The 27,988-nt window shown below is 47.1% G+C and overlaps 8 protein-coding genes across 8 annotated transcripts; 3 read left to right on the top strand and 5 right to left on the bottom strand.

Annotated features, from left to right (window-relative positions):
• Window positions 1-1,256: 1,256 nt before the first annotated feature.
• EV422DRAFT_570363 (uncharacterized protein) lies at window positions 1,257-5,242 on the bottom strand (the record flags this gene model as incomplete). Its single annotated transcript, XM_053072868.1, has 10 exons — window positions 1,257-1,671; window positions 1,743-2,093; window positions 2,177-2,199; window positions 2,377-2,782; window positions 2,854-3,204; window positions 3,288-3,529; window positions 3,918-4,149; window positions 4,240-4,609; window positions 4,798-5,091; window positions 5,158-5,242. The coding sequence occupies 10 exons, from the start codon at window positions 5,240-5,242 to the stop codon at window positions 1,257-1,259; spliced, it is 2,769 nt and encodes a 922-aa protein (XP_052922859.1).
• Window positions 5,243-6,361: 1,119 nt separating this feature from the next.
• EV422DRAFT_508712 (uncharacterized protein) lies at window positions 6,362-9,541 on the top strand (the record flags this gene model as incomplete). The annotated part of the gene is made up of 5 exons (XM_053068777.1): window positions 6,362-6,996; window positions 7,061-7,630; window positions 7,714-7,827; window positions 7,950-9,205; window positions 9,282-9,541. 5 exons carry the CDS (start codon window positions 6,362-6,364, stop codon window positions 9,539-9,541), a joined length of 2,835 nt encoding a protein of 944 aa, XP_052922858.1.
• Window positions 9,542-9,821: 280 nt separating this feature from the next.
• EV422DRAFT_508711 (uncharacterized protein) lies at window positions 9,822-12,200 on the bottom strand (the record flags this gene model as incomplete). The annotated part of the gene is made up of 1 exon (XM_053068776.1): window positions 9,822-12,200. One exon carries the CDS (start codon window positions 12,198-12,200, stop codon window positions 9,822-9,824), a length of 2,379 nt encoding a protein of 792 aa, XP_052922857.1.
• A 2,710-nt stretch (window positions 12,201-14,910) lies between these two features.
• Window positions 14,911-16,545, top strand: EV422DRAFT_508709 (uncharacterized protein; the record flags this gene model as incomplete). The annotated part of the gene is made up of 4 exons (XM_053068775.1): window positions 14,911-15,128; window positions 15,341-15,795; window positions 15,886-15,893; window positions 16,006-16,545. The coding sequence occupies 4 exons, from the start codon at window positions 14,911-14,913 to the stop codon at window positions 16,543-16,545; spliced, it is 1,221 nt and encodes a 406-aa protein (XP_052922856.1).
• Window positions 16,546-16,666: 121 nt separating this feature from the next.
• Window positions 16,667-17,293, bottom strand: EV422DRAFT_570359 (uncharacterized protein; the record flags this gene model as incomplete). Its single annotated transcript, XM_053072867.1, has 1 exon — window positions 16,667-17,293. One exon carries the CDS (start codon window positions 17,291-17,293, stop codon window positions 16,667-16,669), a length of 627 nt encoding a protein of 208 aa, XP_052922855.1.
• Window positions 17,294-19,253: 1,960 nt separating this feature from the next.
• Window positions 19,254-19,762, bottom strand: EV422DRAFT_508707 (uncharacterized protein; the record flags this gene model as incomplete). The annotated part of the gene is made up of 2 exons (XM_053068774.1): window positions 19,254-19,610; window positions 19,727-19,762. 2 exons carry the CDS (start codon window positions 19,760-19,762, stop codon window positions 19,254-19,256), a joined length of 393 nt encoding a protein of 130 aa, XP_052922854.1.
• Window positions 19,763-20,265: 503 nt separating this feature from the next.
• Window positions 20,266-20,854, top strand: EV422DRAFT_508706 (uncharacterized protein; the record flags this gene model as incomplete). Its single annotated transcript, XM_053068773.1, has 2 exons — window positions 20,266-20,722; window positions 20,811-20,854. 2 exons carry the CDS (start codon window positions 20,266-20,268, stop codon window positions 20,852-20,854), a joined length of 501 nt encoding a protein of 166 aa, XP_052922853.1.
• A 2,729-nt stretch (window positions 20,855-23,583) lies between these two features.
• On the bottom strand, window positions 23,584-25,655 carry EV422DRAFT_508705 (uncharacterized protein; the record flags this gene model as incomplete). The annotated part of the gene is made up of 6 exons (XM_053068772.1): window positions 23,584-23,998; window positions 24,070-24,420; window positions 24,504-24,745; window positions 24,806-25,054; window positions 25,134-25,365; window positions 25,456-25,655. The coding sequence occupies 6 exons, from the start codon at window positions 25,653-25,655 to the stop codon at window positions 23,584-23,586; spliced, it is 1,689 nt and encodes a 562-aa protein (XP_052922852.1).
• Window positions 25,656-27,988: the final 2,333 nt, after the last annotated feature.

Here is a 27,988-nt window from a genome sequence, read left to right as displayed (position 1 = left end):
CAAAACACCAAGGTGCTCGTGCTGACTAAGCAGTATATGAACTATTGAACGCCAATTTCTCCTTTCTCATCCAAAGCCTGCAAGAGTCTGGAAAAGCGCGGTGCTCCAAAATACCGCTCCATGAGAGGGGGGGGGGGGGGAGGGGCAAGTGCGCTATGCAGACGGTAGATGTCGGTTAGTTTCTCTTTAAGTTAAACGCTCAAACAAGTGACGCTCCGCGTGTTGCAAAAACAGTATTTAAAGATATGATGCTATTTACATTTAGTAAACCTTTACATATTAACAATTATGCAAAACATGTCTGCAAAGATAACCGTCCAAATCACTCGCCTGAGCCAGGGCGCGTGGTTCAACGAAAGTATTAAACTCCTTGAGAAAAACCTTAAACTGGGCTCCCCCAGGTTAGTCACCGAGACGGCTTCCAATTACTCGTATATACGCTCGCCATCGAAAACAATTTCTCCTTTTCGACAATCAGCAAGCCATTGAGTGCCCTCTTCAACCTGATTCAGAATTAAATGGGGATATTGGACGAAGCTCAGTTGCCCTTGTTCACAAAGGATTTAAAATGAAACCATCTGATCAGAGAGGCGGCAGGGAGCGGAAGAAACTCAACTGTTTTGACCCTACAGACCTGGATGCCTTATAGCAAAATCCGTTTTCTAGTCACGCCGTCATGTAGAACTTATAGAAACTTAGAAATACAAATTTGCAAAATCAACAGATTTAAATCCATAACCAAAGATAAAAAAGGACATCTATCTTTTCTATCTAGGGTCAAGAAAAAAGCTGACATCAAAGGGACAATCGCTCTTTCTTCCCCTTTCATCGTGTTGACTTTGAATGGAACAATCGCTCTTTCTTCCCCTTTCATCGTGTTGACTTTGAATGGAACAATCACTCTTTCTTCCCCTTTCATCCTGTTGACTTTGAAAGGAACAATCACTCTTTCATCCCCTTTCATCGTGCGTGTGACCTTAACGCGACAATCGTTCTTTCTTCCCTTTCATCGTGTCGATCTTAACGCGACAATCGCTCTTTCATTCATTCTTTCATTCTTTAGTACAAAGCCCATAGCTGACGATCGCTCTTTCACCCCCCCCCCCCCCCCCCTTTCAATCGTATCCCCCTTGAGCGTCGCAATCGCTCTTTCATTCCTTAACACAATTCCAATCGCTGAAATTGGACAATCGCTTTTTTCATTGCTGTTAACAGCTCGTCACGCGTCACGCGTCAAAGCTCCCACGAATCGACAGCTACCGTACCAACATCCTTTTCACATCTTCTAAAGACGTAAAGACCTCATACACCCCTTGCTCTCTAGTATAAACACCATCAATAGGATAAAGAATCTCCCTAGCTATGTTGCGTCGTAATAGACTTCCGATGTCAGCGACATATTCGCTCAAAGTTGCCCCTTCGGTCTGGCGCGGCGTTAATAGCATTATGATGGCGTTGGCGTTCTCGATACGCACTACTTTTCCAAATCCAGGTCGTCCATTTAGCAGTTTCGTTCCTACAAGTGCTCCAAGGGGTGGTGCGCCGTTGTCGGAGTCCGCTTCCGTTGCCGAATCTTCCAGCACTATGCGCTTGAACACGCGACTAGCAAAGTCGACCGCTTTTCTTTTGCGTTCTATAGACGGGGTGTTGTTGTATGTGTGTTGCTGGATCCTTTACAGATGTCAAGAATTCAGTCCCAATACTGTCCTCACACTCCGCAGATAGCCATTGCGGTACTATACCTGATGTTATGGCGCATTGCGTACGCGGTGCTCTCGCGTAGCCGAACATGGTCACTTTCCACTGCAGACTCCATATACGTCGTGAAAGAATGGCGCAAGGCGTTACTGGAAATGTTGGCGATTCCGATGTGCTTTTCGACAATCCTGGCGAGATACGCCGACCATTCGCCCGCGCTGTCGAATGCGTCACCGTTGTTTTTGCAGAAAAGATAGCCGTGTTTTTTCCCCGACGTAACTCGCGCACGAACTATCGGCTGGAGAAAGTATGTAAGATACTTTAAAATTATGCTTGAATCGTCAGGGAGTTCGATGGCGTCTCTTGTCCCATTATAAAGACTGTTTTTGTAGTCGCTGGAAGAAAAAGAGGGTGGAAACAAAAGACGATAAGGTAGTGTTCCGCGGAAAAATGACCGCTCGCCACCATATCCACATACCTTACAACAATCACATGGCGCCCCTGAACAAGGGTGATGTGATTTTGTAGCGAGGTTCGACTTTCTGACTCGGTAAGGATTCGGTCCAAAAGAAGTCGAATCTCTTTGCTTCTGAAATTGGACAATCGCTTTTTTCATTGCTGTTAACAGCTCGTCACGCGTCACGCGTCAAAGCTCCCACGAATCGACAGCTACCGTACCAACATCCTTTTCACATCTTCTAAAGACGTAAAGACCTCATACACCCCTTGCTCTCTAGTATAAACACCATCAATAGGATAAAGAATCTCCCTAGCTATGTTGCGTCGTAATAGACTTCCGATGTCAGCGACATATTCGCTCAAAGTTGCCCCTTCGGTCTGGCGCGGCGTTAATAGCATTATGATGGCGTTGGCGTTCTCGATACGCACTACTTTTCCAAATCCAGGTCGTCCATTTAGCAGTTTCGTTCCTACAAGTGCTCCAAGGGGTGGTGCGCCGTTGTCGGAGTCCGCTTCCGTTGCCGAATCTTCCAGCACTATGCGCTTGAACACGCGACTAGCAAAGTCGACCGCTTTTCTTTTGCGTTCTATAGACGGGGTGTTGTTGTATGTGTGTTGCTGGATCCTTTACAGATGTCAAGAATTCAGTCCCAATACTGTCCTCACACTCCGCAGATAGCCATTGCGGTACTATACCTGATGTTATGGCGCATTGCGTACGCGGTGCTCTCGCGTAGCCGAACATGGTCACTTTCCACTGCAGACTCCATATACGTCGTGAAAGAATGGCGCAAGGCGTTACTGGAAATGTTGGCGATTCCGATGTGCTTTTCGACAATCCTGGCGAGATACGCCGACCATTCGCCCGCGCTGTCGAATGCGTCACCGTTGTTTTTGCAGAAAAGATAGCCGTGTTTTTTCCCCGACGTAACTCGCGCACGAACTATCGGCTGGAGAAAGTATGTAAGATACTTTAAAATTATGCTTGAATCGTCAGGGAGTTCGATGGCGTCTCTTGTCCCATTATAAAGACTGTTTTTGTAGTCGCTGGAAGAAAAAGAGGGTGGAAACAAAAGACGATAAGGTAGTGTTCCGCGGAAAAATGACCGCTCGCCACCATATCCACATACCTTACAACAATCACATGGCGCCCCTGAACAAGGGTGATGTGATTTTGTAGCGAGGTTCGACTTTCTGACTCGGTAAGGATTCGGTCCAAAAGAAGTCGAATCTCTTTGCTTCTGGAGGGTGGAATCGCCGCGTAGAAAGCGAGCGCCAAGTATTTTTGCACTTGCGCCGGAAGCCGGCTGTCCTGTGCGTCAACTAGCAGGCTGTCGACCACTTTTTTCTGGCAGCGAATCGCTTCTAGAAACTGGAGTGGAATATGTTAATGTTCTTTTGGCTGCGTGTACTGCCGAAGCACATTACAAACTTGCTCCCATAAAATTGTCGATCCATCCTCATCTACAGTGGCTTGACGCTCTCGCTCTGCAAGAGTCTGCTTTCTGTTTCGGTAGCTTTGAAGACGTGTGATGCTCATCGACTTTTTTGTTCCCGGCAGTCTTGTAGACGATTCCGACTCTAGAAATTTGTGCACATCTATCGCAGCTGTGATGGCGTTTGCGACGGAGCCGTGTGACAGCCCGCGAATTCCTACGAGATATCCTTCTACATACTTGTCCTAACCGACCAGGTGAGCGACAAATGTTATGGACATATTACCAAAAATGTCACTTGTCAAATAAGGGAGGGACGCTCACCAAGAAAAGGTCCAAGTCGTGAAAGTCTTTAAACGATGGTTGCTTTACGCGTCCCGATTGCTTCAGCCAGCCGAGAAACCCGCAAATTCGTTCACGACTCTTGGCGATCGTCTGAGGATTGCGCACTCGGTTGATTCCTTTGGCGCGCGGTCGTGGGGTGCTGAAAAACTCTCGCAAGTGGTGGAACTCGGAGTGGTTCAACGTCGTCATTTCAAAGTCCTGGAGTGTGTAACTACAGTGTATCAAGAACAACGCTTAGTTGAGTCGCCTTGTAAAACAGGGCGCAGGAAGAAACCAAGATTGTATCTACAAGTGTACTTACCACTTGAATTTGATGACCGACTTTATTCCGTTTGCAAGGTCCGCGTCGTCTACATCCGTCATTTTTTCCCTTCTAGAAAGTCGCAGATCCGACTCAATTGTGTCTTCGTCATCGCTGAATGCTGCGTCGCTTGTGCCGGTGTTGAACTCGGTGTTGAAGCTTCTGTTAAAGCTCGTTTCGCGGGTTGATTGCTCCGACATCTCACAGTCGCGTGTGGCTCGCGGCTCGAATAACGGAGCATTGGTTCCAACAGTACCACTAGGGTGTGACGCTGGCGTAAAGGCGGCACTTCCTGATGGCGGCGAGGGATACGGAACATCCGCACCAGACGATATTGGTGTAGTTGGTGTGGCTGCAGGCGAAACAGCAACTAAACAATGGGACAGATTATGACCATCAGTAATGCGCGGCGATAAAAGCATGGACTAACCCTAACCCTAACCCTAAGCGACCTAGGGCGCCCTGCCAAACGGCGATGCAAGGTTTGGAGCCAGGTTGCGCTCCCGAGCTTTGCAAACTGGGTCCGTCTGGGTCATCTAGGTCGAGACTACTACATACCTTGTGTAAAAGACACCGAGTTCTCCTCTACCCGCAACAATCCCTCGCGAGCAGCTTCGGAGACTCCGCACAACTGTAGCAGTTGCGCAAAACCAGTTTGATCGACAAAGGCAAGGTGCGAAGCCGTAGTTTCGTAGAAGGCAATGCTTTTAAACTGGTGTAGCTCCTGCCCACTGAGCACCAGCTTAGTAATGGCGAGCTTGCCCCTCTGAATGATGCTCCGAACTTTGCTGTAGTTGACTGCAAAACCGGCGCACGAGTCTTTCAGGAGATAAAAGCGGTGCGAGTTGGTATCTAAGAGAGTGGCTCCGGTTAGAGTTTGTAAAGTGACATTTTGATCCACGCTTAGATTGCACATACCTGTAAGGACGGGAAGTGTTTTGCTTCCAACAAGCTCCTGAATCACGTTGAACGGGACAGGATGTGCAGCGACAATAAGGGACATGATTTAGATGACTGTAAAGGGATTGAGACGTGGAAAGAGCAGGCACGTTTTCGGTTTATAGGGTTTTGCCACTTACCCTAGCAATCGCACAAATGAAACACTTCGCTTTGTGAAACCCCTTGCATCACACTGGTGAAAAAAGGCGCGCATGGATGCAAACTTGTGCGCATCGTTGAGTGGTCTGTTAGTTGCCGTTGGCGTTTCATGTGTTATTCCGCCGCAATGTTCTGTTTGCAAGCAAGAGTAAAGCGTCTGTTAGCACGTGTAACGCTTAGGAAAAAGAATAGGAATCAACGCCAAGAACACTACAAACCGTTGCAAGACCTTTGAGGTCTTGTCGCCGACCACGTTTTAGCGTGACCTTCCAAACAGCAGGCGCCAGCCAAAAGGAGCATCCACGCAAGCTCCGGCATCGGTTAATCTTATCGTCTTGCCGGCATGACAGAGTGACCCCGGCTTTCGTGTTGATGATTGGAGACGCTGCAGACAAGTGTGCCGTCAATCAGCAACAAAGTCTTGCGCGATGCTCTCCGCTACTCGATGCCGTTGCAGGTCAAGAAGCGAAAGGCGACGTCGCGGTCGGTGACAGCAGTTGCCAGTGTTGGACTTGAACAGCGCGCGCTGGAATCCCGTAGAGGTGGAATTACGAGATTTGTAAGAAGGGCAGGCTTAGTCGCCGGTGCCGGTGATATGTTTGCTTTTAGTGCCATGCCGAGAAACGACATAACTGAAAGAGATACAGTGATCAACTCCACAATCTGTAAAAGGACCTTTCGTCAAATCCGAGTCTGTTGTCTAGGTTTTTCCGCCGCGGCAAGTACCTTTTGGCAAGTGCGCTGTCGCCCCCTGTGCGATTGGAATACGCGATGGTAACAAGCGGGATGTTAGTAGGGCAAAACGAGTATCCCCCTCCGTGCTCACTGAAAGACCTGTGATAAGTTTGCAGAACAGTATAGCTTTAGGAACCTCCAGCACCCGAGTGTCTGTGCTGAGTCATCCTCATCTGCTTAGTCAGCAAAATGGACAACTCTCCGCTTCGGTGCACTTATACCACAGGCTGTCGGAAACAACACAAAGACGCTTACACCCCCTTTTCCCATTTCGGACCAGTAACAAGATATGGACGGTGCAGACAATTCAGATATCGCAATGTTGAATGAGCTAGAAGCGCTCCTCAACAAAGAACACATCTCCCTCGAACAACTGGAAGATTTCCGCGATTCTTATCGTGGCGACCCGACGTCCATTAGGTTTCTTCAAAAAAAAGGAAGCGACGACGCCGGGAAAGCACTATGGACCGCAGACACTCTGAGCATCAGACTGCTCAAGTTCTTGACAGGCTACGAGCGGGCGCGTATGGGCAGCGCCGGAGAACCTGTGCTCAGTCTCCTGAAGTCATTTGAGGACCTCTTGCGATTTATCGGCAACTCTGGAAAAGATGATGCCCACCACCTCATCCGAAAAACAGTTTCCGACCTTTATTCTCTCGATGATATACCTAATCTTGAAGACGACAGGAACGAGGTTATGAGGACAATACACGAGACCATGCGCGGATGGATACAAGGCACAGCGCCGCCAGTCTATACAAAAATAAACGGAACCCTGGAATCGCTTACAACTGGCACTGTTGTCCATTACTTTCCACTGCAAGACGTGACGTTTGAAGAACCCTTGACGTCTGTCATAGGACTATTCGTGGCGATCCTGGCACAGAAAGGTGTAACCCGCTTAGTGATGGAAAGAAGCGTGCGGTAAAGTCTGTCGCTTTCTGGAGCCATAAGCTTAAAAACGTCTAAAGTCCACACCTTTTACTAGGTCATCTGTTGATAAAACGAGTCTTGCAAAGTATACGACAGAGGATCACGCCGACGAACGGAGAGTTCAAGTGTACGAGCGCGTAGCAACAATCAGCTCGGACCCAGAAGAAAAAACTAGGGACAAGTCGGAAGAGGGTGCAGCACCTCTTGCACCAAACGTGAACTTGGACACCGAAGACGCCTCGGAGAGGAACTCAGACAAAGACGAGGAATGTGGGGAAGGGAAGGACGCCACGGAAACGGAGAGGAACTCGGACGAAGACGAGGAATCGGGCGAAGAAACGGACGACACCGAAACAACTGGTGACAAGAGAAAGATACCAAAACATGATGACAACAAGGCACACCGTCCAGCAAAGAAGCGCAAAAAAAAGCGCAAGCAAAGCATAAACCACGTCACAAAACCCTCGAAAACGGGGACCCGTTCGCGCAATGGGACACCCCGTGGGACACCCCCTTCATCAGATGACGAAACATTTTCGAGTAAAGACACATTCATCACGAGGTTGTTGGAGAAATTGGAAGAGATAACAGCTGCCGAGTTAGAAGAGTGTGTCACGCTGGTTAGGTAATGGGTGGCTTCTACACAGGCATTACTACCGGTAAATTCAGGGGAACACAGAGCTTACATCCGACATATTTTTTAACCAGTAAAGGTCTGGAACATACTGATCTTATGGAAATCGATCTGAGTGCTCCCGAAGAAACTGCCGACAAAGCTCTGACCGTCGCATGGCACAGAATGGAGAAATGCACCGGAAACAGGTAAATTGCTTCGATAATACCACATTGACAAAGAAAAGTCACTCATTGTAACTTTTGCACAGAGATATTGCCATTTTTCAGTCATATGTCTGTGCAGTTGCTCTTGCAAACGCGTACGACAGATGCGTAGACTACGGGATGCGCGAGGTACTGATTCGCAGAACGTCCGGACCTTACACGATAATCAAAGATGACGGCAAATTCACGAACGCAGTTCTTACCTGGATGACGAGGGAAGGCATCATCCCCAAAAACACCAAGGTCTTTCGCCGACAAGTGAATGCAGGGAAGCGATTCAGGGATTTGGTCGACGCAATCGGAAAGGGAATCTTGCTTTTCAACTTTGAATCTGATGGGTTAGAATTCTTGTCAAAGAAAGGCGTTTTGCAAATCACTGCACGTACCTGGAACGCAGTCCTGCGGAGAATCCGACGCAGCAAAAGCGTATCGCCGGCAGAATGGACGAAATGGAACAGTGTGACCCTCCCGACATTTGCGGAGGAAGTTATTGCTTCGCCTGTCGATGAACAAGTCGCCCGATCGCCCGTGGCGTCGACCCCGTTCACTGGGACACCTCCAACTCGGGACCGTAAGCTCAACCCGTACCCAACCCCTAGGACTCCGGCGCTTAAAGGAAAAAGGCTTTTCGCCTCGGCTTCCACACCAAAACGATCTTTATCGAAAATGGGGAAACCACAACGTACAGCGTCCATTGATCGCATCAGCAAGACATCTTATGAAGACATGGTACAACGCCTTCGAGCCGAGTGGTACAACGACACCTGCTTCTACTATCTTTTGAACCACGCCAAAGCGAACCACGAGGATTTGTCAGTTGTCGATAGCCTTGATGGAGGCTTCCGTATCATTGACGACGAAACCAAAAGAATCGTGGCTCCCTTCAACCGCGGTAAAAACCACTGGGTCGTCTATACCGCAAGCAAAATGTCTGCTCAGGAGTGGAGATGGGAATTTGCGGACTCCTTCCATCAAGGAGCCCACATCGACGAGGTGGAAAAGGTGGTCAAACGTGTGGTCACTCAAGACACCGTGACTGCAATACCGTGTCCCCCAATCGACACTGTCACAGCGTCTAAGCTCATCCCGAAACAAACGGACGCTAACAGTTGTGGACCCTATGCTCTTGAGTGGGCAACCCAATTTATTCTTGGAGACACTTCGGACTGGACCTCCGTGCCTCCTAATGAGCTCCGTAAGAAACACAGCCGTATCGCGGAAGAAGTGTTCGCCTCTCGGCAGTATGACGAGGAACAGTTAGATCAGGATACTGGAGCTGGAGCGAGTCGTTCAAGTGCCCAAGACAATGATTGTGCAGCAGCCGCTCATGTCGAGCCGGAAACATGTAGTGTAAAGCCAAGTAAGCTTTTACGTGTATTTTAGCCCACAGGTCGTGATTGCGTTGACTCATTTCCTTCCTTCCCTCCTTACTCCAGAATTTGTAAGGGAGCAAAAAAATGTCTGTGGTCAGCCACTGATTGCGGATGGCACAAGCTGCGGCAAATGCCACCAATTAAATAAGCCTAAACAACGATGCGACAGGCAGACAGTAGAGCCGAGCGAGTTTTGCACAGACTGTACGACGATGCAGGCAAACATAATCGAAACGCATCAAAGGCTTAGCGCGAAACAACTCGACGACTTTATGAGCCGTGATCCCCACTGGAAGGAGATTGCGTCGAGAGAACAGGAATAATCGTCCACAGTAAGTTACCGCACTTTTATGTCCGTGTCGATTTAAAAGAATAACGCTGTGTTTTTGCTGTAGAACCTAGGAAACTCGGTGGCGCTATACGCACAATAACCATGAATTGTTGTTAAACGCAACCGTTTGGCAACAATAATAATAAATCATATATCAAAAGCAAAACAATTGAACATAGCGGTTGCAAAATTCCGGCGAATGATAAGCCTTGTCAAACATCCAGGTGCCTGAGCTTAGTAAGCAGGAATTCAATGGCAATGTGTATTTAATCCTAATTTAAACGCCAGCAGCTGTCCACGCCGCTCCACTCATACTCCCTAATAACCATACACTCGTAGCACATAACCCTTGCACCATCCACTTTTCTTTTCACGGGTTTTAAACCATCACACTTGGCTAATTTCGCTAGCTTCTGATAGAACCCATTTTCCGATATACTTGCCGCCACAGTGTTGTCCTTTCTCCACCTTTCAAACAAAGACCAGAGTCGAGAGACCGGCAGCAGCATGCTGTTTGACTCCAGCTCTTCAAAACCTTCGTTTGCAGTTGTCTCAGACGCCTTTACCACTTGCTCCTGGTAGAACTTTTCGACAGGGTTGTTTTCCAACCGGTATTCTCGGCTCACCGCTAAAACACCTTGTGGCGCATCCAACTTGAATCCATTTTCCCTGTACTGCTTGTAGCATTGCAAAAGTTTGAGCATGAAATACGGCGCGTATTCTGTGAGCTTTTGCTTCAATCCCTTGTCAGTCAGGCGCTCGTGAGGCAGTTTTGGATCTTCCACAAACTTGTGTGGAAAATGGACGCTATTTTCCCTATCCCAAATCGCGTCGGTGTCAGGGGCGTCCATCTCTGGACGTCCGTTGCACAAGAGAAATAAGCTGTAATCAGGGCTCACGGTCTCCTGCGCACCGTACAACCCTCGTTGCCGGGATTTATCATTGCCGGTAAGCTCACGCAAGGTTGCGCTTTTGATTTTCTCCCCGACACACGGCTCAGAAACGAATACCGCTCGTGCGCCTTTTAGGTCGACAAACTCGGGGTTCGCTTGGCTCGACCCGCACCGTTTTGTAGTTAGAATTGTTGGCTTTGGAAACTTGCACAGCTCTTCTCCAAGCGTGTGCTGCGTTAGATCTTTGAGAATACCCTTGCCGTTACGACCAACGCCCAGCCACGTCCAGTATTGCTCGTGCCGATTGATTCCTTCTAGACATGTGCAAAGCGTCAGCATCACGTATAGAAGAACTTCCTTATCAGGGAAGATGCTTTCTAGCAAAGCGTCGAGCTTTGCGTCGATGTCAGGACACATAGAGTCAGGAAGAGCGTACGGCACGCCGATGGTGAGATAATCTTCCGGCAACCCATCCCGCAATTCGTCTAGTAAAAGATCGTACACCCCGTTCTTAAAGCACAATAGATACGGTTTTGTGTCAAAAACGACGTCTTTTGTATAAGAGTCCATTAGATCCTCTAAGTCTTTCATGATTTTCACCCTTATCCCCGAGTCTTCAATCGCTTCGACGCGCATCCTTTTCTCCCTTTCCACTCTTTCAACCTGAGTTTTTAAGTACCGTCTTTCGGCTTCATCCTCGCTTTCGCACTGCATGCGATCCAATTCCACAAGCAGTGCGTCGTACCACTCTTTAATGGGACAAAGTAACAAGTCCATTGCGTCCATGCTTGGGCACCCTGCCAGCTCGGTCCACTTGTGCTGTTCGAATTTAAACCACTGCCTGCGCCGAATGCAAATGTATCGCTCTTTCATCAAATACATGGCGAGTATAGCAAGCCGTCCACTAGTGCCGCTCCGAGATTCCTCTATCAACTTTGACAGCTCTTTATTACCCTCTATTACAATGTTGCTTGTGTCAACTGTGATTTCCTTGTCAAAATCCACAGTACATTCCATTGGCTTGACCGCGAGTTGCACCTGTGCACCCACTTGCTTTTCGATGAAACGCTCGCATTCCCTCAGCAGGTCGTCGTTTATTCGAGGGTCGGCTTTTACGAGCATCCCGTCGAATATCAGGCTGTCTGGCGAAAAACCCCCTCTCGTAAAAAAGCAGTGCATTGCTGAAAGCACAAGATTCTCGATACTCGCCACAACGTACGAGAAAAAAGAGCCGCGTTTGTTGTATTTCTTGTCGGAAGCTTCGACCCACTGCCACAGCGGCTTAAACTCCGGCGACTCCTGAAGGCGCGGCACAAGCTTCTCGTAAATCTCCTTGTGGATATTTCTAAGAAACGCGTGCGGTGCGTCGTTTTTGCTTTTGTTTAAATACTTGTTCACCACTTTCTTGTCCGTTATCCCATTTTCTGCTAGAACGGCGCCCTTATCTGTCAAGTAACGCTCCAGATCCGGCGGACATTGGAGATGGAAAAGCTGGAAAAGAAATCTAGTCAGCGTCGGTTGACAGTTCACAACATCGATGTCCGTGTAGTAACCGTTTGTGATGTAAGTTCTGATATTTTTTGACAGGTTCTGGTGCCCAATGCCGTCGACATAAAGACGTCCGTAGCCTTGCGGCTGCTTGTAAATGTAATTTCCTTCGAAAGCGTCATGTTTTTTACGCTGATTTTGGTAAGCCAATAGTGAACTGCGCTCTTTTGCGTTCAGCAAGGGTGATTTCAGCAACTTGTTTATACGCATTTCGTTGGCATACTCCCTTTTTGAGTAAAGGCTGGAGACGTTGGCTCAGATTCAGTTTCACATGAGCCGCTGGCGTGCCGCCCTCTCCAGCTGCTGATTTCGTTTTTAATGTTTTCCGTAGACGCCGGGCGGATTTTGCTCCAGTTGTTCGCGAAGGATAGGCGACTGCGGCGGGTGCAGCTGACATTTTGGGTACGTGTTGTTGTTGGTATATTTGTCTATCACTTAATAAAAGCGCTTTTTTAAACGCATGTTGGTTTAACTATATACCGCGAGGCACATGATGTGTGCGTTTGCGTTTACTATGAAAAATGTTTTTCTTTGGCTTAAGGTATAGAAAGAAACCATGACCGGCACCGCAATCGAATCAATCAAGCAAAAAGGTAGGAGGGACTTTGATTATTACGCAACGTATAAAGTGCACGGTTTTGAAAAGAAGTTTCACAGCGACACAATCCGTGGACTGGCGGCACAACTAGGAATAAACCACTTGACCGCGATTCGCTACTGCAAAATGAACGGCACACACCCACCCAGTGGGCGGATACCTCTAACTATCAACAAAGTCAGAAGGGAACTATAAAATTAGAGGAGAGGGTGTTACCATTAACTCCCATTGGACTATATAATAAATAAACATGGCACCATCATTGCCAAGTGTATTCATTATGTGTTTTATTACCATGTGTTCGACAGACTGCCAACCACCATGCGTATTTAGTGTAATTCTTAATCCACAATTTTGCGCACATGCTTTTCCAACATTTTGTCCACGGCTTCTTGGAACCATGATTCTGTTTCATCATCCAGCGCGCCCTTCCGTTTATAAAAAGCAAGCCATTCTGCAAGTTCTTTTTTTAGATGCTCCTCTGCAGCATCTTTGTCATCGCAATCGAGCGGACTCAGAAAGTTCCCGAGGTCGTGCAATTTATCGGCAATGAAACCGTCTGTATACTCATCTCTCGCTGCTTTGATCAATTTTTCAGTTTTCTTCACCACTGCGTCTATAGTCTTGTTGTTTTTGTCCGTCATTTTGCCGCTTTTCGTTAGTTGTTGTTGATTTATTAGTATATCATTAAAAGAAAAACGTCTTTTTAAACGCATGTTGGTTTAGGGCTATACCGCGAGGCACCAGATGTGCGTTTAATGAGAAAAGGGATGGATATGAATAAACATACATTGAAATAGGAATCACTAGAATAATCACTTTCCGGATACCTATAATTTTAATTGACCACGCTACTCTACTGCAAAATAACCGGAAACGCACCCCGCTGACGAGGTGAGTACCTTTAACAATAAATCAAGTGCGAAGGGAATTACAGAAAAAGTGAAATTGTGCTGCGCTCAATCGATGTCATTATCACTTTCACATGGCCTATTCCAGAACACTGGGTATATTTTCGGTGAGAAACCGAGGGACGCGCTCCACTCATGGAGACAGACGGAGAATTTGACTGAGATATCTCTGCCGAATGTAGCCAAAACCCGCTCCATAAAGTCGCGTCCCCGGGGGCAGAGCTGTTGACTGTTTGTGAAACTTTTCCATATATATATATGTACACATTGAATAATTGGCGTTAATGTCAATTTCTTAATTTATTTTTAGCTTTCTATGCAAAACTTGTGGAATCCTTAAACCCGTTGACCCCCTTGACTTTTATTTTTACTTACATTACTTTTGAAAAGAAAATAAATAAAAAGAAAGTAACACACTCGGATAATGGAACGGGTCCAGGAGTTTGAGACTAAGAATAAAACCCTAGAACCTTTGGAACCGACCGCGCTTTGAGGAATACGCGGCGGTTGTTTTGTTCATATTTGTTTTCGACAGGTAAGAACCCTAACCCTAACCCCAATGAAGACCGCCGAACAAGGTCTTGGCGCTCGCTAACCCTAACCCGATCTTTAACCCTCACTGCTTGCCGGTTTTGTTTTTTTGTTTGTTGCAAAGTAAAATACCCTTTTCGTGGAATTAATGTAATTTCGTGAATTATCAGCCTTTTTGGATGAACGGTATTCCTATTTGTTGTTATTTTATTCATCAATTCTTCATTTAATTCTGCTATTTATTTCCTCACTTGAGTTCCTAGGGTTAGGTCCTAACCCAATAGGGTCCTAACCCAATAAAACTCGCACTATATCTGACCCATAATACTCATTTCTTTTTTAAGCGACCGGACGTATTTTCCGCTATTAACCAAATAACTTTATTATCGTTTTTTATATTTTCCAAAATACACATATCCGGTTGTTTTCATCAAGTCCAAATAAACTGGTCGATTGTAAGAAATGGGCAATCATTTATGTGTTCGTTTACCCTTCTTTCCTCTTACGATCGATCGAGACGCTTGACCGACCGCGCGGATGATATTACATAATCACTGAACGCGAGCCGGGTTCCTCCCCAGGTTTTCTGATAGTCCATGGAGATACAAGCTATCGAAACATTTCCCACACGCAAAAACCATTAAAGATCGTATTGAGTAACGTCAGTGAGTAACTACTCGTTTAAAGTCAACAGACGTGATTGCTTAATAGTTCAACTCACATGAAACTCAAAAATGATGAAGGGAATGTCCATATGGGTTCAAAAACGACACGCGCAAACGCACGACTGAGCCCAAAAAACTCATTCCAGTAACTACGACCCTCAATAAACTGCTTGCAATACGCAGCTAGCCAGTTGCAGCGACAAAAACCTTCTGCCATGATTCCTCAAGACCTCTTCTTCGTCCTGCTTGGACAACTTGGCGGCATATTGGTCCTTGCCAAAGCCCTCGACAGCTACATTCTTGTCAAGACGTTTGGTGCCTCGTTCACAAACCTCTCGGTCACCGCCCGTCGAGCAACTGTCAAGGATGCTTGGAACGCCATCGTCAAACCTCTCTCAATGCTCGCTGGAATCTACCCGTTTTTGGATATCTTGTGGATTCGCAACACCAGAACATGAGTGGGATCAGTAATCTGTATCCGATACCTTATCACGTTCACGTGCGGGACATTTTTGTTTGAGCTTATCTGGTGAGGGCTTAAGACGATCGATATGTCCTTGACACAACCACATGCTAATGTGCCGAACATTAATTCAATCGAAGGCAAGTTGATACCTCGATGTTGTGTCTACTGCATCATGTCAGCACAATCGTCCTCGCGTGTATCTACCTGTACGACCCTCCTTCGAACGAGCCAATCACTGAGTTTGGCGCAAGCATCCTGGTCAGTATCTACGGCTGGTTCCTTTTCTGCGAGTTCGTGGAAAACATTTCACTGGTCTACTATCGAGTTTGGCGAGGAGAGACTCGCCTGCTTTCGCGCCTACTCTTCTCAACGTTCGCTATCGATACTGCGTGCAAGGTTCTGAATCAGATATTCAGCATAGTTGCCATCGTTAGTTATTGGACCGAATGGAAGATCTGGTACAGCACCACGACGGTCGTGACCTGTGCAGTCTTCTTCATATCGCAGGCTTACGGTCCCCTGATCTTCTGGAGACTTTATCAGAAAGTTGCAAAAGAAGAGAGAGAGAAGCGACAAGGATCCTCGGTCATGAAAATTGACACAAGCCACCGCACCAGGCAGACCACAAAAGTCGGTGATGCCAAAACAGACCTGCGATTAAGAAGCCCCCTGCATCAGCAGACAGACTTCACGGCATAAACATGTCCGAGATCCTATGCTGCAGATCGCAATGTAAGTTCATGAACACTAGCCAACAATTTCCATCCGCGCAAATTTAGTGCGGTCGACCGGCTGTCGAAAACTTATTCTTGGCTAAGTTTCAGAAATGGTTCATATCTCTAAGAACGACCAGTTACAAAATTACGACGACCCGTTTGCTCTGCTAATTGCCAAGAGCCAGCACTCTGAAAATGACGATGCCGACACAAGTAGCGCTGATACAGAGTCTCAAGCTAGCACCGTCGGCGATGCGGATGATGGTGACGTCGAACGTGCGTATCTCTTGGCACTCTGGGTACTCGTCCTTCAAGCAACGACCACACCCGACCCCTTTCAGGGTGGCGCAAATCACGCCGATGGCGGAAAGCGCACGGCATATGAGGAAATGGTTAGCTGGGACGACAATACATTACGGGTGCTCATGAAAGATTTGTGGACTGTTTTGAACGAAGCACGACAAGCAGCTCCTCAGAAGACATCTTTTACTGAAGTCCAGCGCATTTTCTCCACTACCTGGAAACGTGCAATACACTTAATTAACGCCGCTCGTGCGTACCGTAGGCAACCGCCTGTGGACGAAGCAAGTTTTCCGCCGGGTTTGCGTAGCAGCTTGACTCAGGGCATCGATACCAGGCGAAGCAAAAAGCCGACGTCTGCTAGATAATCGCTGGCTGCCGCTACTTCCTGGCGTGATTTGTGTAATATAGTGATTTATGATGCATGCGAAAAAATCAAAATCTAAACTGTTCCATTACTTTTAAGCACAGACACCTCGATGCCTGTGCTTACTCAGCAAGATTTGTATTAACTATATGCATCCTACGCCTGACCCCCGCTTCTTCTCCAAACGGGAATCCGTCGCCGCTCCAGACAAATGTCCTCTGAATATTGACTGGGATTTTTACCCCATGTCCGTGGTAAGGAATACGGGCAGTGGGGACTTGGCTTTCCACCACGTTTCTCTGCTCGTTATAAGGATATTTCTTGAAATCCATCTGGATAAAGAGCATCGACTTGATGTAACCGGGAAATCGCTGCAGGAACTTGCTGAAGCCGCGGAGGTCGCTTGGGGAACGAATGATGTAGATCGGCTTGGGGCTGTTTTCGAGAACCCATCGAACCTTCCCGGAACCGGCTGGACCGACAAGAACAAGGGTCTTGCGGATGGGTGCGTCGAAGCGAAGGTCGAGCAGTGCAGGGGACGTGATGGTTCCAGCGATAGGGTCGCCGTCCTCGAAAATGTTGTGGCGCCGTTCGCGTTTATATTCCATATCGCGGGCTTCCTTCTCGTGGAAATCCCAAACTGCCTTTGCGTATCCACGGGGGAGTTTGTTGTGGGAGCACCACTGCTTGAAGTCGGCATAGTCTGTAAACTTTGCGACTTCTTTGAAAGGGTCTACGGAGCCGTTCATTGCCGCTGAAAGGTGTGTTTGTATGTGTTTGTGTGCGCGTGTGTGCGTAGGAAGGACGGATGGCAGGGTGAGGGTTGTAAATCGTGTGTTCACACTAAATCAAATTCTTGTTGTCATGGCTAAGTCGTGCAGGTCTACAATGCCCTGCTTCTTGGGCATGTGGGGCATATGGGGCATGTGGGGCATATGGGGCATATGGGGCATAACCCCGGGAATCTTCCAGATTTCGGTGATGACTCAGTGAACAGAAGAGCAGAATTCTGACAGCTCAGGAAACGCTGGCGAGCTCCCACCTGTGGACGCCCTCCATTCATCGAGTCAGGCAGACGATATGTAAGTCGAATCTGTACCGACATGTAGGGGAAAACGGTTCCATAAATTTGCGTCCATGGGCTCAGGGGTTGAGCCCGCTCTTGAAACTTTTCTATATATACTGCTGTATAGGTTGAGAAATTGATTGTATTGTCAATTTTTCGATTTATTTCCGACTTTTTATACAAAACTATTGAAGACGGCAAAGCCCTAGACCCTATGGACTCTTATTTTTCTTTACACTATTTGTGGAAAAAATAATAAATAAAGGAACGGTACTCACTTGGATAATAGAGTGCGTCCAGAGGTTTTAGGGAGGTGAGGCACCACCTGCAACCGCAGGACCAACTAATTGGAAGAGGATCCGCTGGTTGTTGGAAAGTTTTGAAGTTAAAACAAGCTCAATATATTATTTCGATGTTCTTATCTTCTGGTCGTTCATTTATCCAATTTTGCCTAAAGCTGACATTAGACGTTCCCTACCTATATGCATCATTTCGATTTTTTATTATTCGATCTTTCAGTTGTGCGTAAAAACCGAAATTAAGAGTTGTCCATTTATTCGCATTATTATTCAATTTTGCCTAAAGCTGACATAGACGTTGCCTATTTATTTTCAGTATCTGTTTCTTTTTATTATTTAATTATTCAATCTTTCAGTTTTGCGTAAAAACCGAAATTAAGAGTTGCCCATTTATTCGCATTATCTAATTTATTTTATTATTTATTATTCAATTCTGCCTAAAGCTGACATAGACGTTGCCTATTTATTTTCAGTATCTGTTTCTTTTTATTATTTAATCATTCAAATTTGCATAAAGCCGAAATTAAGAGTTGCCCATTTATTCGCAGTATACCTCAGAGCTCTAATTATTCGCACGTCGTAAAAGTACACAACACGCTACATGCGGGCGCACTGTCGCTACAGTAATTTGTGGTGAAACAGTAAGATGCGTAGATGCGAGTTTTGGCGACACGTTAAATTACTAGCAATATGTGCTTTACTTTTCCTATTTATCAAGTCCGTTCTGCCCCAGAAGGTTGTAGTAGTATTGCGCAACAAGTGGTTGCAATCGCAATCTCAAGCGTTAGAATCGCAGACCCATTTACCGCAACCTTTGGGTCCTATTTGTATTGAGCCGCCACCTGTCCCTGTCCGCACATCAAAACGTTGCTCACCAGATCATGATTTAAATTTGATTGCCGATCGGCTAAAGGGACACAGTTGTCTTCGCGTTCTTAGCGTACTGCTGTCCGACAAGGAAAAAGGCAACGACGAACCGGGGTATATATATATGTTTCGGAAAAGTGGAAATCAATCCGTAGAACTGGAACAGTATAAAATCGGTTGTACAAACACAAAGGTGGGACCGGTAAAGCGCGGAAAACAGTGGGAGAGGCAATGCAAACAACCTATTACTTTAGAAGGGTATTGGAAGGTAAGCCGCCATCGCTTGTGCGAGCACTTGATACACAATGAACTAAAGACAAAAAACAAATGGCTTGGTCATATCGAGTGCTGCTGTAAAACCACCAAAGGACATTGCGAGTGGTTTAAAGGGAGCAAGAACGAGCTTTTGGAGGTGATAGCATTCTGGGTCGATTATGGTAATCTGAGACCCGGATGAAAATTAGCACATTTTTCATGTCATGTCGCATCGTCGTTGTCGAGGTCATCGTCATTATCTGTCGCATCGTCGTAGTGGATGCCTGATAGCGGGGAAAACCAGATGTTATTGCTTTGAACGCTACAATGGAGCTCCGTGTCATTGCTGATGGCGGGGATAAGGGCTGCATGCGCTGCCGTAACGTGTTTCAGCTCGTTAAATGCTCTGATTGTTACCGACAAAAACGACAAAGATTGCCCAGTCTTGTCGTGGACGCGAAGCGTTACAAAAGGAGGTTCTGCTGTCGGCGTGTTGCGCGGCTTTTGTACAGCAACGACGCCCCAATAAGGGTGCTCGCTTAAGTTCCCACCTATCGGCTTGCATAAAAGGTTAACGCCCTGAGAGTAGAGGCATATGCTGTTTTCGTCTCTTAAAGGCAAGACGGGATGCAAGCTGCCTATTGTTAAAAGGCTTTCTCTTTGATGCCCTGAACGGTCGTGCACCTGATACACACATGAGCATTCGCTGCTGTAATGCTTTGCGAGACCATGGAGAGAGACCTGTTTCCCGCAGATAAAGCAGGGAAATAAGCTATGAGCGCATCGGCGCTCATGACTTTTTATTGCCCAAGGAAGGCACTTGCGATCGCAGCCTGGGACCGTGCAAGATGTTGCAAAGGGCATCAGCTGGTTTTCGAGGTGACGATTGTGTAGGAAGCCTCCGCTCATACAAACTGGGCATTTGTCGATTCTTGGAACGCACGCCGCACATATAAAATGCGGTCCATTTGAGCATTGAATAATGGGAAAGTCGAGCTCATCCAAACAGATGACACAGCTCATCAGGTCTTTGTCGATGCGCTGCTCGATTGTGATGACTGCGTTTTCCATCGCGTTTTCTATAGAGGGGTCTGACATCTGATCGTCTTTTGTTATAGATATAAAAGCACTAGCTGTATATCATCTCTCCTAGTTTTTTTCCTGCGGGGAGAAATAGGTGCGCTTGCGAACCTATAATTAAAAAGTAAGTGTCTATCATATCCAAATCCGCTAAATGTCGGAAAAACCAGAAAACATAAAGAAAGGTGACGCTGAGACAAACAGAGAACAAGACGAACAGCAAAACGAACACCAGGACCTACAGGCAGAGGTGTCCCGGCTGAAAGAAGAACTCCGGGGACTGCAGGAAAACACAATAATTGAGTCAATGAACGATCTAAAAAAGGCACACGACAATCTGTCGAAAAGCGCGACGTGTATGTGCATTGCCCGACAGCTCTGTAACAGGAATTATGCGTATCAAAGAACGATTGTTGCATTGGGAGTGAACTCGTGGTCCCTTTATGAGTCGTTTGAGGATATTCTGGAAATACTACGCAAAAACCGGGGTGAGGTTCTTTATGAGGGATGGAATCGACTCCGTGAAAAAGCGGAACATCACGACCATTGTCTCAAACAGATGTATGATCTTTGCGAGGAAAGCAACATCGACATCGCGGATATTGAGGACGGTGCGGACCCCTGTATCTGTAGTGACTTGCGGCGGGTAAGAGAAGACTTGTTATAAAAGTATGAGATGCCCAGGAAACCTACCTTCAGGAACCAAGCCATTAGTCGGGCTGTATCAACGAGGTAAACAATAGGAGAAAAAGCACAATCTTGGACCCAAAAACGCACACCTTGGTGCCTCAGCTGACTAATTGCAAAATCGACAGCGCAACAACATGACGGTCTCAAAAAATAGCTGAAAACACACTACCGAATGAGTGAAAAAAGCAGAAGAGCAAAAGGCGGCGTGCCCATGCGAGTAAAGTACAAAATTACCATCTCGTTATTAAAAGACGTTTGTTTCATCTAACGGTCCAGGAAATGTTTTGGGGCAGCCACGTGCAGCATGGGTTCGCAAATATTGAGAATAAAAGCAATAATTACGAAACATGTGATTTTAAACATTAGCAAAAATACAAACATAGTGTAGTCTATCTACGTTTAGGCGGCGGGAAGTAAATCGCACTGACATATCTGTGTACCTCGTTACCTGATATCAAAAGCTCTTGAAGCTCGCGCGCGGTCTTCAGCAGCGCTTTTGTGTAATCCACAATCATAGGGCTCCTTAAATGGTAGAGCAGCGAGCCCAGTCACTCTTCAGTCTCACCGCTGCATACCCCTGCAAGCTGCTGTGCATCTTGTGTGACAGATGCCGCCAGGTGAATGTCACTACAAACTCCTTCTATAAGATTTACTATATCTCCAACATTGGCAACGATGACCATTTTCGCTTTCAATTCATCGTCGCATTCGCATTTTCTTATGCACCCGCAGATGTTTTTGTCGCTCATTGTATTTATTTCTTCAACGAAAAACAGCAGAAAACCCTCTTTTATATAGTCCTAGACTTGCATCGGATATGAGGTCATGTTCTGTCATTTGCACCGGATATGAAATCACCTATGTAATTTGCATCGGATTGGTTGCTTATATATGGAGACAATAGTTGCATCGGTTTTGATGCGGAATTTGCATCGGTTTTCGGCGCATGTTACATCAGATTTTGCATCGGTTTCGCGTCGATTATTTGTATAAATTGGGAAACGGCGCGTTGCAAAAAGTCTATTTGAAGATATACGGTTATATACATTTAATAAACACATAATGACCAAAACAAAACGCACGCAGCTGGAGCTTGAAAGTGAATTCTGGGAATTTGTCGATACGGTGCGCTATCCAGTGCACGGAGACCATCGCATCGGAAACGACTTGTTCAAATCATGCAGCAAAAGGAAACAAAAACGTTTAAGCAGGATGTATGACTACTTCCATTACAGACTTCAGGACGCACATTACGCCGTGCGTGAAAGCGCAAGAGAAGCGTGTTCTAGAAGTGCCAAACCGGTGTATAAATTCTGTTTTGAAGGGACCAAAGGCTTGTATCCAGTTTATTCTGCGGCTGACTTCTTTCAAGAATTGGTGCCAAGCTTTGGGAAAGAAACTTATGATGAAATCCTTAATAACCCCACTGGCGTCATTGCACTTGCTTGTATCAAGAAATACGACCAACTAGATTTCTGCGAAGGCTTTGCTTTTGTGTTCCTGCCCGAAGATTAGAACATCCTGTCCAAAACACCAAGGTGCTCGTGCTGACTAAGCAGTATATGAACTATTGAACGCCAATTTCTCCTTTCTCATCCAAAGCCTGCAAGAGTCTGGAAAAGCGCGGTGCTCCAAAATACCGCTCCATGAGAGGGGGGGGGGGGGGGAGGGGCAAGTGCGCTATGCAGACGGTAGATGTCGGTTAGTTTCTCTTTAAGTTAAACGCTCAAACAAGTGACGCTCCGCGTGTTGCAAAAACAGTATTTAAAGATATGATGCTATTTACATTTAGTAAACCTTTACATATTAACAATTATGCAAAACATGTCTGCAAAGATAACCGTCCAAATCACTCGCCTGAGCCAGGGCGCGTGGTTCAACGAAAGTATTAAACTCCTTGAGAAAAACCTTAAACTGGGCTCCCCCAGGTTAGTCACCGAGACGGCTTCCAATTACTCGTATATACGCTCGCCATCGAAAACAATTTCTCCTTTTCGACAATCAGCAAGCCATTGAGTGCCCTCTTCAACCTGATTCAGAATTAAATGGGGATATTGGACGAAGCTCAGTTGCCCTTGTTCACAAAGGATTTAAAATGAAACCATCTGATCAGAGAGGCGGCAGGGAGCGGAAGAAACTCAACTGTTTTGACCCTACAGACCTGGATGCCTTATAGCAAAATCCGTTTTCTAGTCACGCCGTCATGTAGAACTTATAGAAACTTAGAAATACAAATTTGCAAAATCAACAGATTTAAATCCATAACCAAAGATAAAAAAGGACATCTATCTTTTCTATCTAGGGTCAAGAAAAAAGCTGACATCAAAGGGACAATCGCTCTTTCTTCCCCTTTCATCGTGTTGACTTTGAATGGAACAATCGCTCTTTCTTCCCCTTTCATCGTGTTGACTTTGAATGGAACAATCACTCTTTCTTCCCCTTTCATCCTGTTGACTTTGAAAGGAACAATCACTCTTTCATCCCCTTTCATCGTGCGTGTGACCTTAACGCGACAATCGTTCTTTCTTCCCTTTCATCGTGTCGATCTTAACGCGACAATCGCTCTTTCATTCATTCTTTCATTCTTTAGTACAAAGCCCATAGCTGACGATCGCTCTTTCACCCCCCCCCCCCCCCCCTTTCAATCGTATCCCCCTTGAGCGTCGCAATCGCTCTTTCATTCCTTAACACAATTCCAATCGCTGAAATTGGACAATCGCTTTTTTCATTGCTGTTAACAGCTCGTCACGCGTCACGCGTCAAAGCTCCCACGAATCGACAGCTACCGTACCAACATCCTTTTCACATCTTCTAAAGACGTAAAGACCTCATACACCCCTTGCTCTCTAGTATAAACACCATCAATAGGATAAAGAATCTCCCTAGCTATGTTGCGTCGTAATAGACTTCCGATGTCAGCGACATATTCGCTCAAAGTTGCCCCTTCGGTCTGGCGCGGCGTTAATAGCATTATGATGGCGTCGGCGTTCTCGATACGCACTACTTTTCCAAATCCAGGTCGTCCATTTAGCAGTTTCGTTCCTACAAGTGCTCCAAGGGGTGGTGCGCCGTTGTCGGAGTCCGCTTCTGTTGCCGAATCTTCCAGCACTATGCGCTTGAACACGCGACTAGCAAAGTCGACCGCTTTTCTTTTGCGTTCTATAGACGGGGTGTTGTTGTATGTGTGTTGCTGGATCCTTTACAGATGTCAAGAATTCAGTCCCGATACTGTCCTCACACTCCGCAGATAGCCATTGCGGTACTATACCTGATGTTATGGCGCATTGCGTACGCGGTGCTCTCGCGTAGCCGAACATGGTCACTTTCCACTGCAGACTCCATATACGTCGTGAAAGAATGGCGCAAGGCGTTACTGGAAATGTTGGCGATTCCGATGTGCTTTTCGACAATCCTGGCGAGATACACCGACCATTCGCCCGCGCTGTCGAATGCGTCACCGTTGTTTTTGCAGAAAAGATAGCCGTGTTTTTTCCCCGACGTAACTTGCGCACGAACTATCGGCTGGAGAAAGTATGTAAGATACTTTAAAATTATGCTTGAATCGTCAGGGAGTTCGATGGCGTCTCTTGTCCCATTATAAAGACTGTTTTTGTAGTCGCTGGAAGAAAAAGAGGGTGGAAACAAAAGACGATAAGGTAGTGTTCCGCGGAAAAATGACCGCTCGCCACCATATCCACATACCTTACAACAATCACATGGCGCCCCTGAACAAGGGTGATGTGATTTTGTAGCGAGGTTCGACTTTCTGACTCGGTAAGGATTCGGTCCAAAAGAAGTCGAATCTCTTTGCTTCTGGAGGGTGGAATTGCCGCGTAGAAAGCGAGCGCCAAGTATTTTTGCACTTGCGCCGGAAGCCGGCTGTCCTGTGCGTCAACTAGCAGGCTGTCGACCACTTTTTTCTGGCAGCGAATCGCTTCTAGAAACTGGAGTGGAATATGTTAATGTTCTTTTGGCTGCGTGTACTGCCGAAGCACATTACAAACTTGCTCCCATAAAATTGTCGATCCATCCTCATCTACAGTGGCTTGACGCTCTCGCTCTGCAAGAGTCTGCTTTCTGTTTCGGTAGCTTTGAAGACGTGTGATGCTCATCGACTTTTTTGTTCCCGGCAGTCTTGTAGACGATTCCGACTCTAGAAATTTGTGCACATCTATCGCAGCTGTGATGGCGTTTGCGACGGAGCCGTGTGACAGCCCGCGAATTCCTACGAGATATCCTTCTACATACTTGTCCTAACCGACCAGGTGAGCGACAAATGTTATGGACATATTACCAAAAATGTCACTTGTCAAATAAGGGAGGGACGCTCACCAAGAAAAGGTCCAAGTCGTGAAAGTCTTTAAACGATGGTTGCTTTACGCGTCCCGATTGCTTCAGCCAGCCGAGAAACCCGCAAATTCGTTCACGACTCTTGGCGATTGTCTGAGGATTGCGCACTCGGTTGATTCCTTTGGCGCGCGGTCGTGGGGTGCTGAAAAACTCTCGCAAGTGGTGGAACTCGGAGTGGTTCAACGTCGTCATTTCAAAGTCCTGGAGTGTGTAACTACAGTGTATCAAGAACAACGCTTAGTTGAGTCGCCTTGTAAAAAAGGGCGCAGGAAGAAACCAAGATTGTATCTACAAGTGTACTTACCACTTGAATTTGATGACCGACTTTATTCCGTTTGCAAGGTCCGCGTCGTCTACATCCGTCATTTTTTCCCTTCTAGAAAGTCGCAGATCCGACTCAATTGTGTCTTCGTCATCGCTGAATGCTGCGTCGCTTGTGCCGGTGTTGAACTCGGTGTTGAAGCTTCTGTTAAAGCTCGTTTCGCGGGTTGATTGCTCCGACATCTCACAGTCGCGTGTGGCTCGCGGCTCGAATAACGGAGCATTGGTTCCAACAGTACCACTAGGGTGTGACGCTGGCGTAAAGGCGGCACTTCCTGATGGCGGCGAGGGATACGGAACATCCGCACCAGACGATATTGGTGTAGTTGGCGTGGCTGCAGGCGAAACAGCAACTAAACAATGGGACAGATTATGACCATCAGTAATGCGCGGCGATAAAAGCATGGACTAACCCTAACCCTAACCCTAAGACTGGGAACCAATAGAACGTCGCAAAGAGCGAGAACGTTGCCGCCGGACGTAGGTTGGGTAAGTACGGTACCCTTCTTTTGAGAGGTAATGGTAGTCGAATCCGCGAGTCCAATAAGGCGTTGGTAGTCTTGAAGAGAAGATGGATCTAGTTCCTCGATATAGGGGGTCATATGATCCGTACAACCGGAATCCACGTTCGCCTTGAAGATGCGGACGTCATGGTTGGCTGGTTGGACTTGACGTGTATGGCATAAGCCATGGAGGCTGCAGCGGGTGCGTCCTGCTTAGTTTTCGCGTTCTTGTCCATAATATCCTTGACAGCTTTGTAAGTAAAGCAGTTTTCTGACTTGTGGCCTTCCCTTTGGCAGTATTTGCACTGGGGAGGTTTCTTGATTGCGTCAGAAGACGAGGATTGCGTAGAGCAGGAGCCTCTAGAGCCGCCAGTCTTGCATTTGTTCTTCTTCTTCTGAGGTAGAGCGGAAGTAACGTGGGCAGCGGATGCGCCCGACTGAGGCGCACTCAGGGTCTTCTCGTTGAGCTGGGCGGCTATACAAATCGCGGCTTCTTGAGAAGGACTAAGTAGATCGTCGTACTGAGCCTGAGCAGTGATCAGGGTACTAAGATTCTTAGGAAGGGCTTGAAGGAAGTCGGCACAGAGCACGTATTCCGGGAGCCCGGGGAGTTGTCCAGCCAAAAGGTTGAACTGGGCAACGAATTTGGTTAAACCTTGATGGTTAATTGATTTGGGCTTCAGAGCGCGCAGTCTGTGAAGAACTTGCGGCAGATGAGTCCGGGGAATCAAGCGCCTTAACATCGCGGAGCGTAATCCGAGTTGAGGAGGCAGTCCATAGACGTCTTCAATATCATGCCATGAAATTATGGAGAAGCGCTCGTTTTCAGGAAGGCTTTTCCACCACTGGAGAGCTGGTCCAGTGAGCGCGTTGACGACGAAATCTACGCATTCGGAAGGCGAAATCATCTGGTACTTCATAATCACGTCGATGTGATCAATGAACCCTTGAAGCTTGGTAACTTTGGGGTCGCCGTTGTAGGTGCCGAGTTTACTAATCGTAGTGTTGATGAAGACTTTGGAAGCTGATTTGCTGGCCGTAGGGGGTGTTACGGGAGTAACAGATCCCACAGATGCACTTTCGTGAGGAATTTCAGCGAAAGGAGGGCTCTGAGAACGGGTTTGAAAGTAAGGATGCCGTTCCGGGGCTTTATAAGCGTATGGGACGGAGTAGGCCATAGCGCACTGAGGAGGCGCATGGGGTGCCGGTGACACCGAGGTCATATATGGCGCGTTTGCCTGGATAAGGCTAGTCGAATAATGAGAGCGAGTGCTGTTCACTGGCGACTGAGTGAGCGGGTTCACGGAGGGGACGGTAGGTCCGCCTTGTTGTGGCGCTCGGTCCGAATTCAAGAGCGAGGTAACTAATCCAGTCAGACTGGCTATTTGATCCTTTATTTGAATCACCTCCTCTTCCTGCTTGACAGGCATAGGTTCTTCCTGAATGGAATCCATCAGGAAGGGGTTGTTTTCGGTTCCGGTGTGTCCGCGTGTTTCAGGCGCATCCACATATGGCGTGGTTGCGTCTTTCCCTTCTGGAATAGTAGCAGAAAGTTCCTCCTTCCTCTTCTTCTCATCCACAAATTCACCAGGCATTTTGTAAGGCGGGGTAGGTGTTGGTTCACTGCGTAAGTCGGCATGACGGGCTACGCCTTGATTAAGCGGAGTACGTGAGTCAATGCCAGAGCGCTGATTAATCGAGGGTTCAGAACTCTTAACAGCGTGTTGTTGAACTTTCTTTCCTCCTCCTCTAGTGGCCGCAGGTAGGGGTCCCAGGAGTGCTCCTCCTTGGGACCGCGTGTTGTGAGCGGAGGGCTTGCCGGCTGCCACAGCAGCTGCGTAGCCCTTCTGAGGTTGGGTTGTTGAATCCTTAGGTGGCATGGTGCTTTCTAAGAGAGCGGTGACTGGAGACCGTGAGTTCTTTATCCTGGACCGTCTGCTAGTTGCGGGCGAAGCCAGGGCTCATAATCACTTAGCAGTAGTCAGCAGAGGAAGCAGATGATTGAGCGAACTC

Source organism: Fimicolochytrium jonesii (genome assembly GCF_025526975.1).
Source record: "Fimicolochytrium jonesii strain JEL569 chromosome Unknown EV422scaffold_25, whole genome shotgun sequence".
Lineage (NCBI taxonomy): Eukaryota > Fungi > Chytridiomycota > Chytridiomycetes > Spizellomycetales > Powellomycetaceae > Fimicolochytrium > Fimicolochytrium jonesii.
This window is presented reverse-complemented; position numbering and strand designations above follow the sequence as displayed.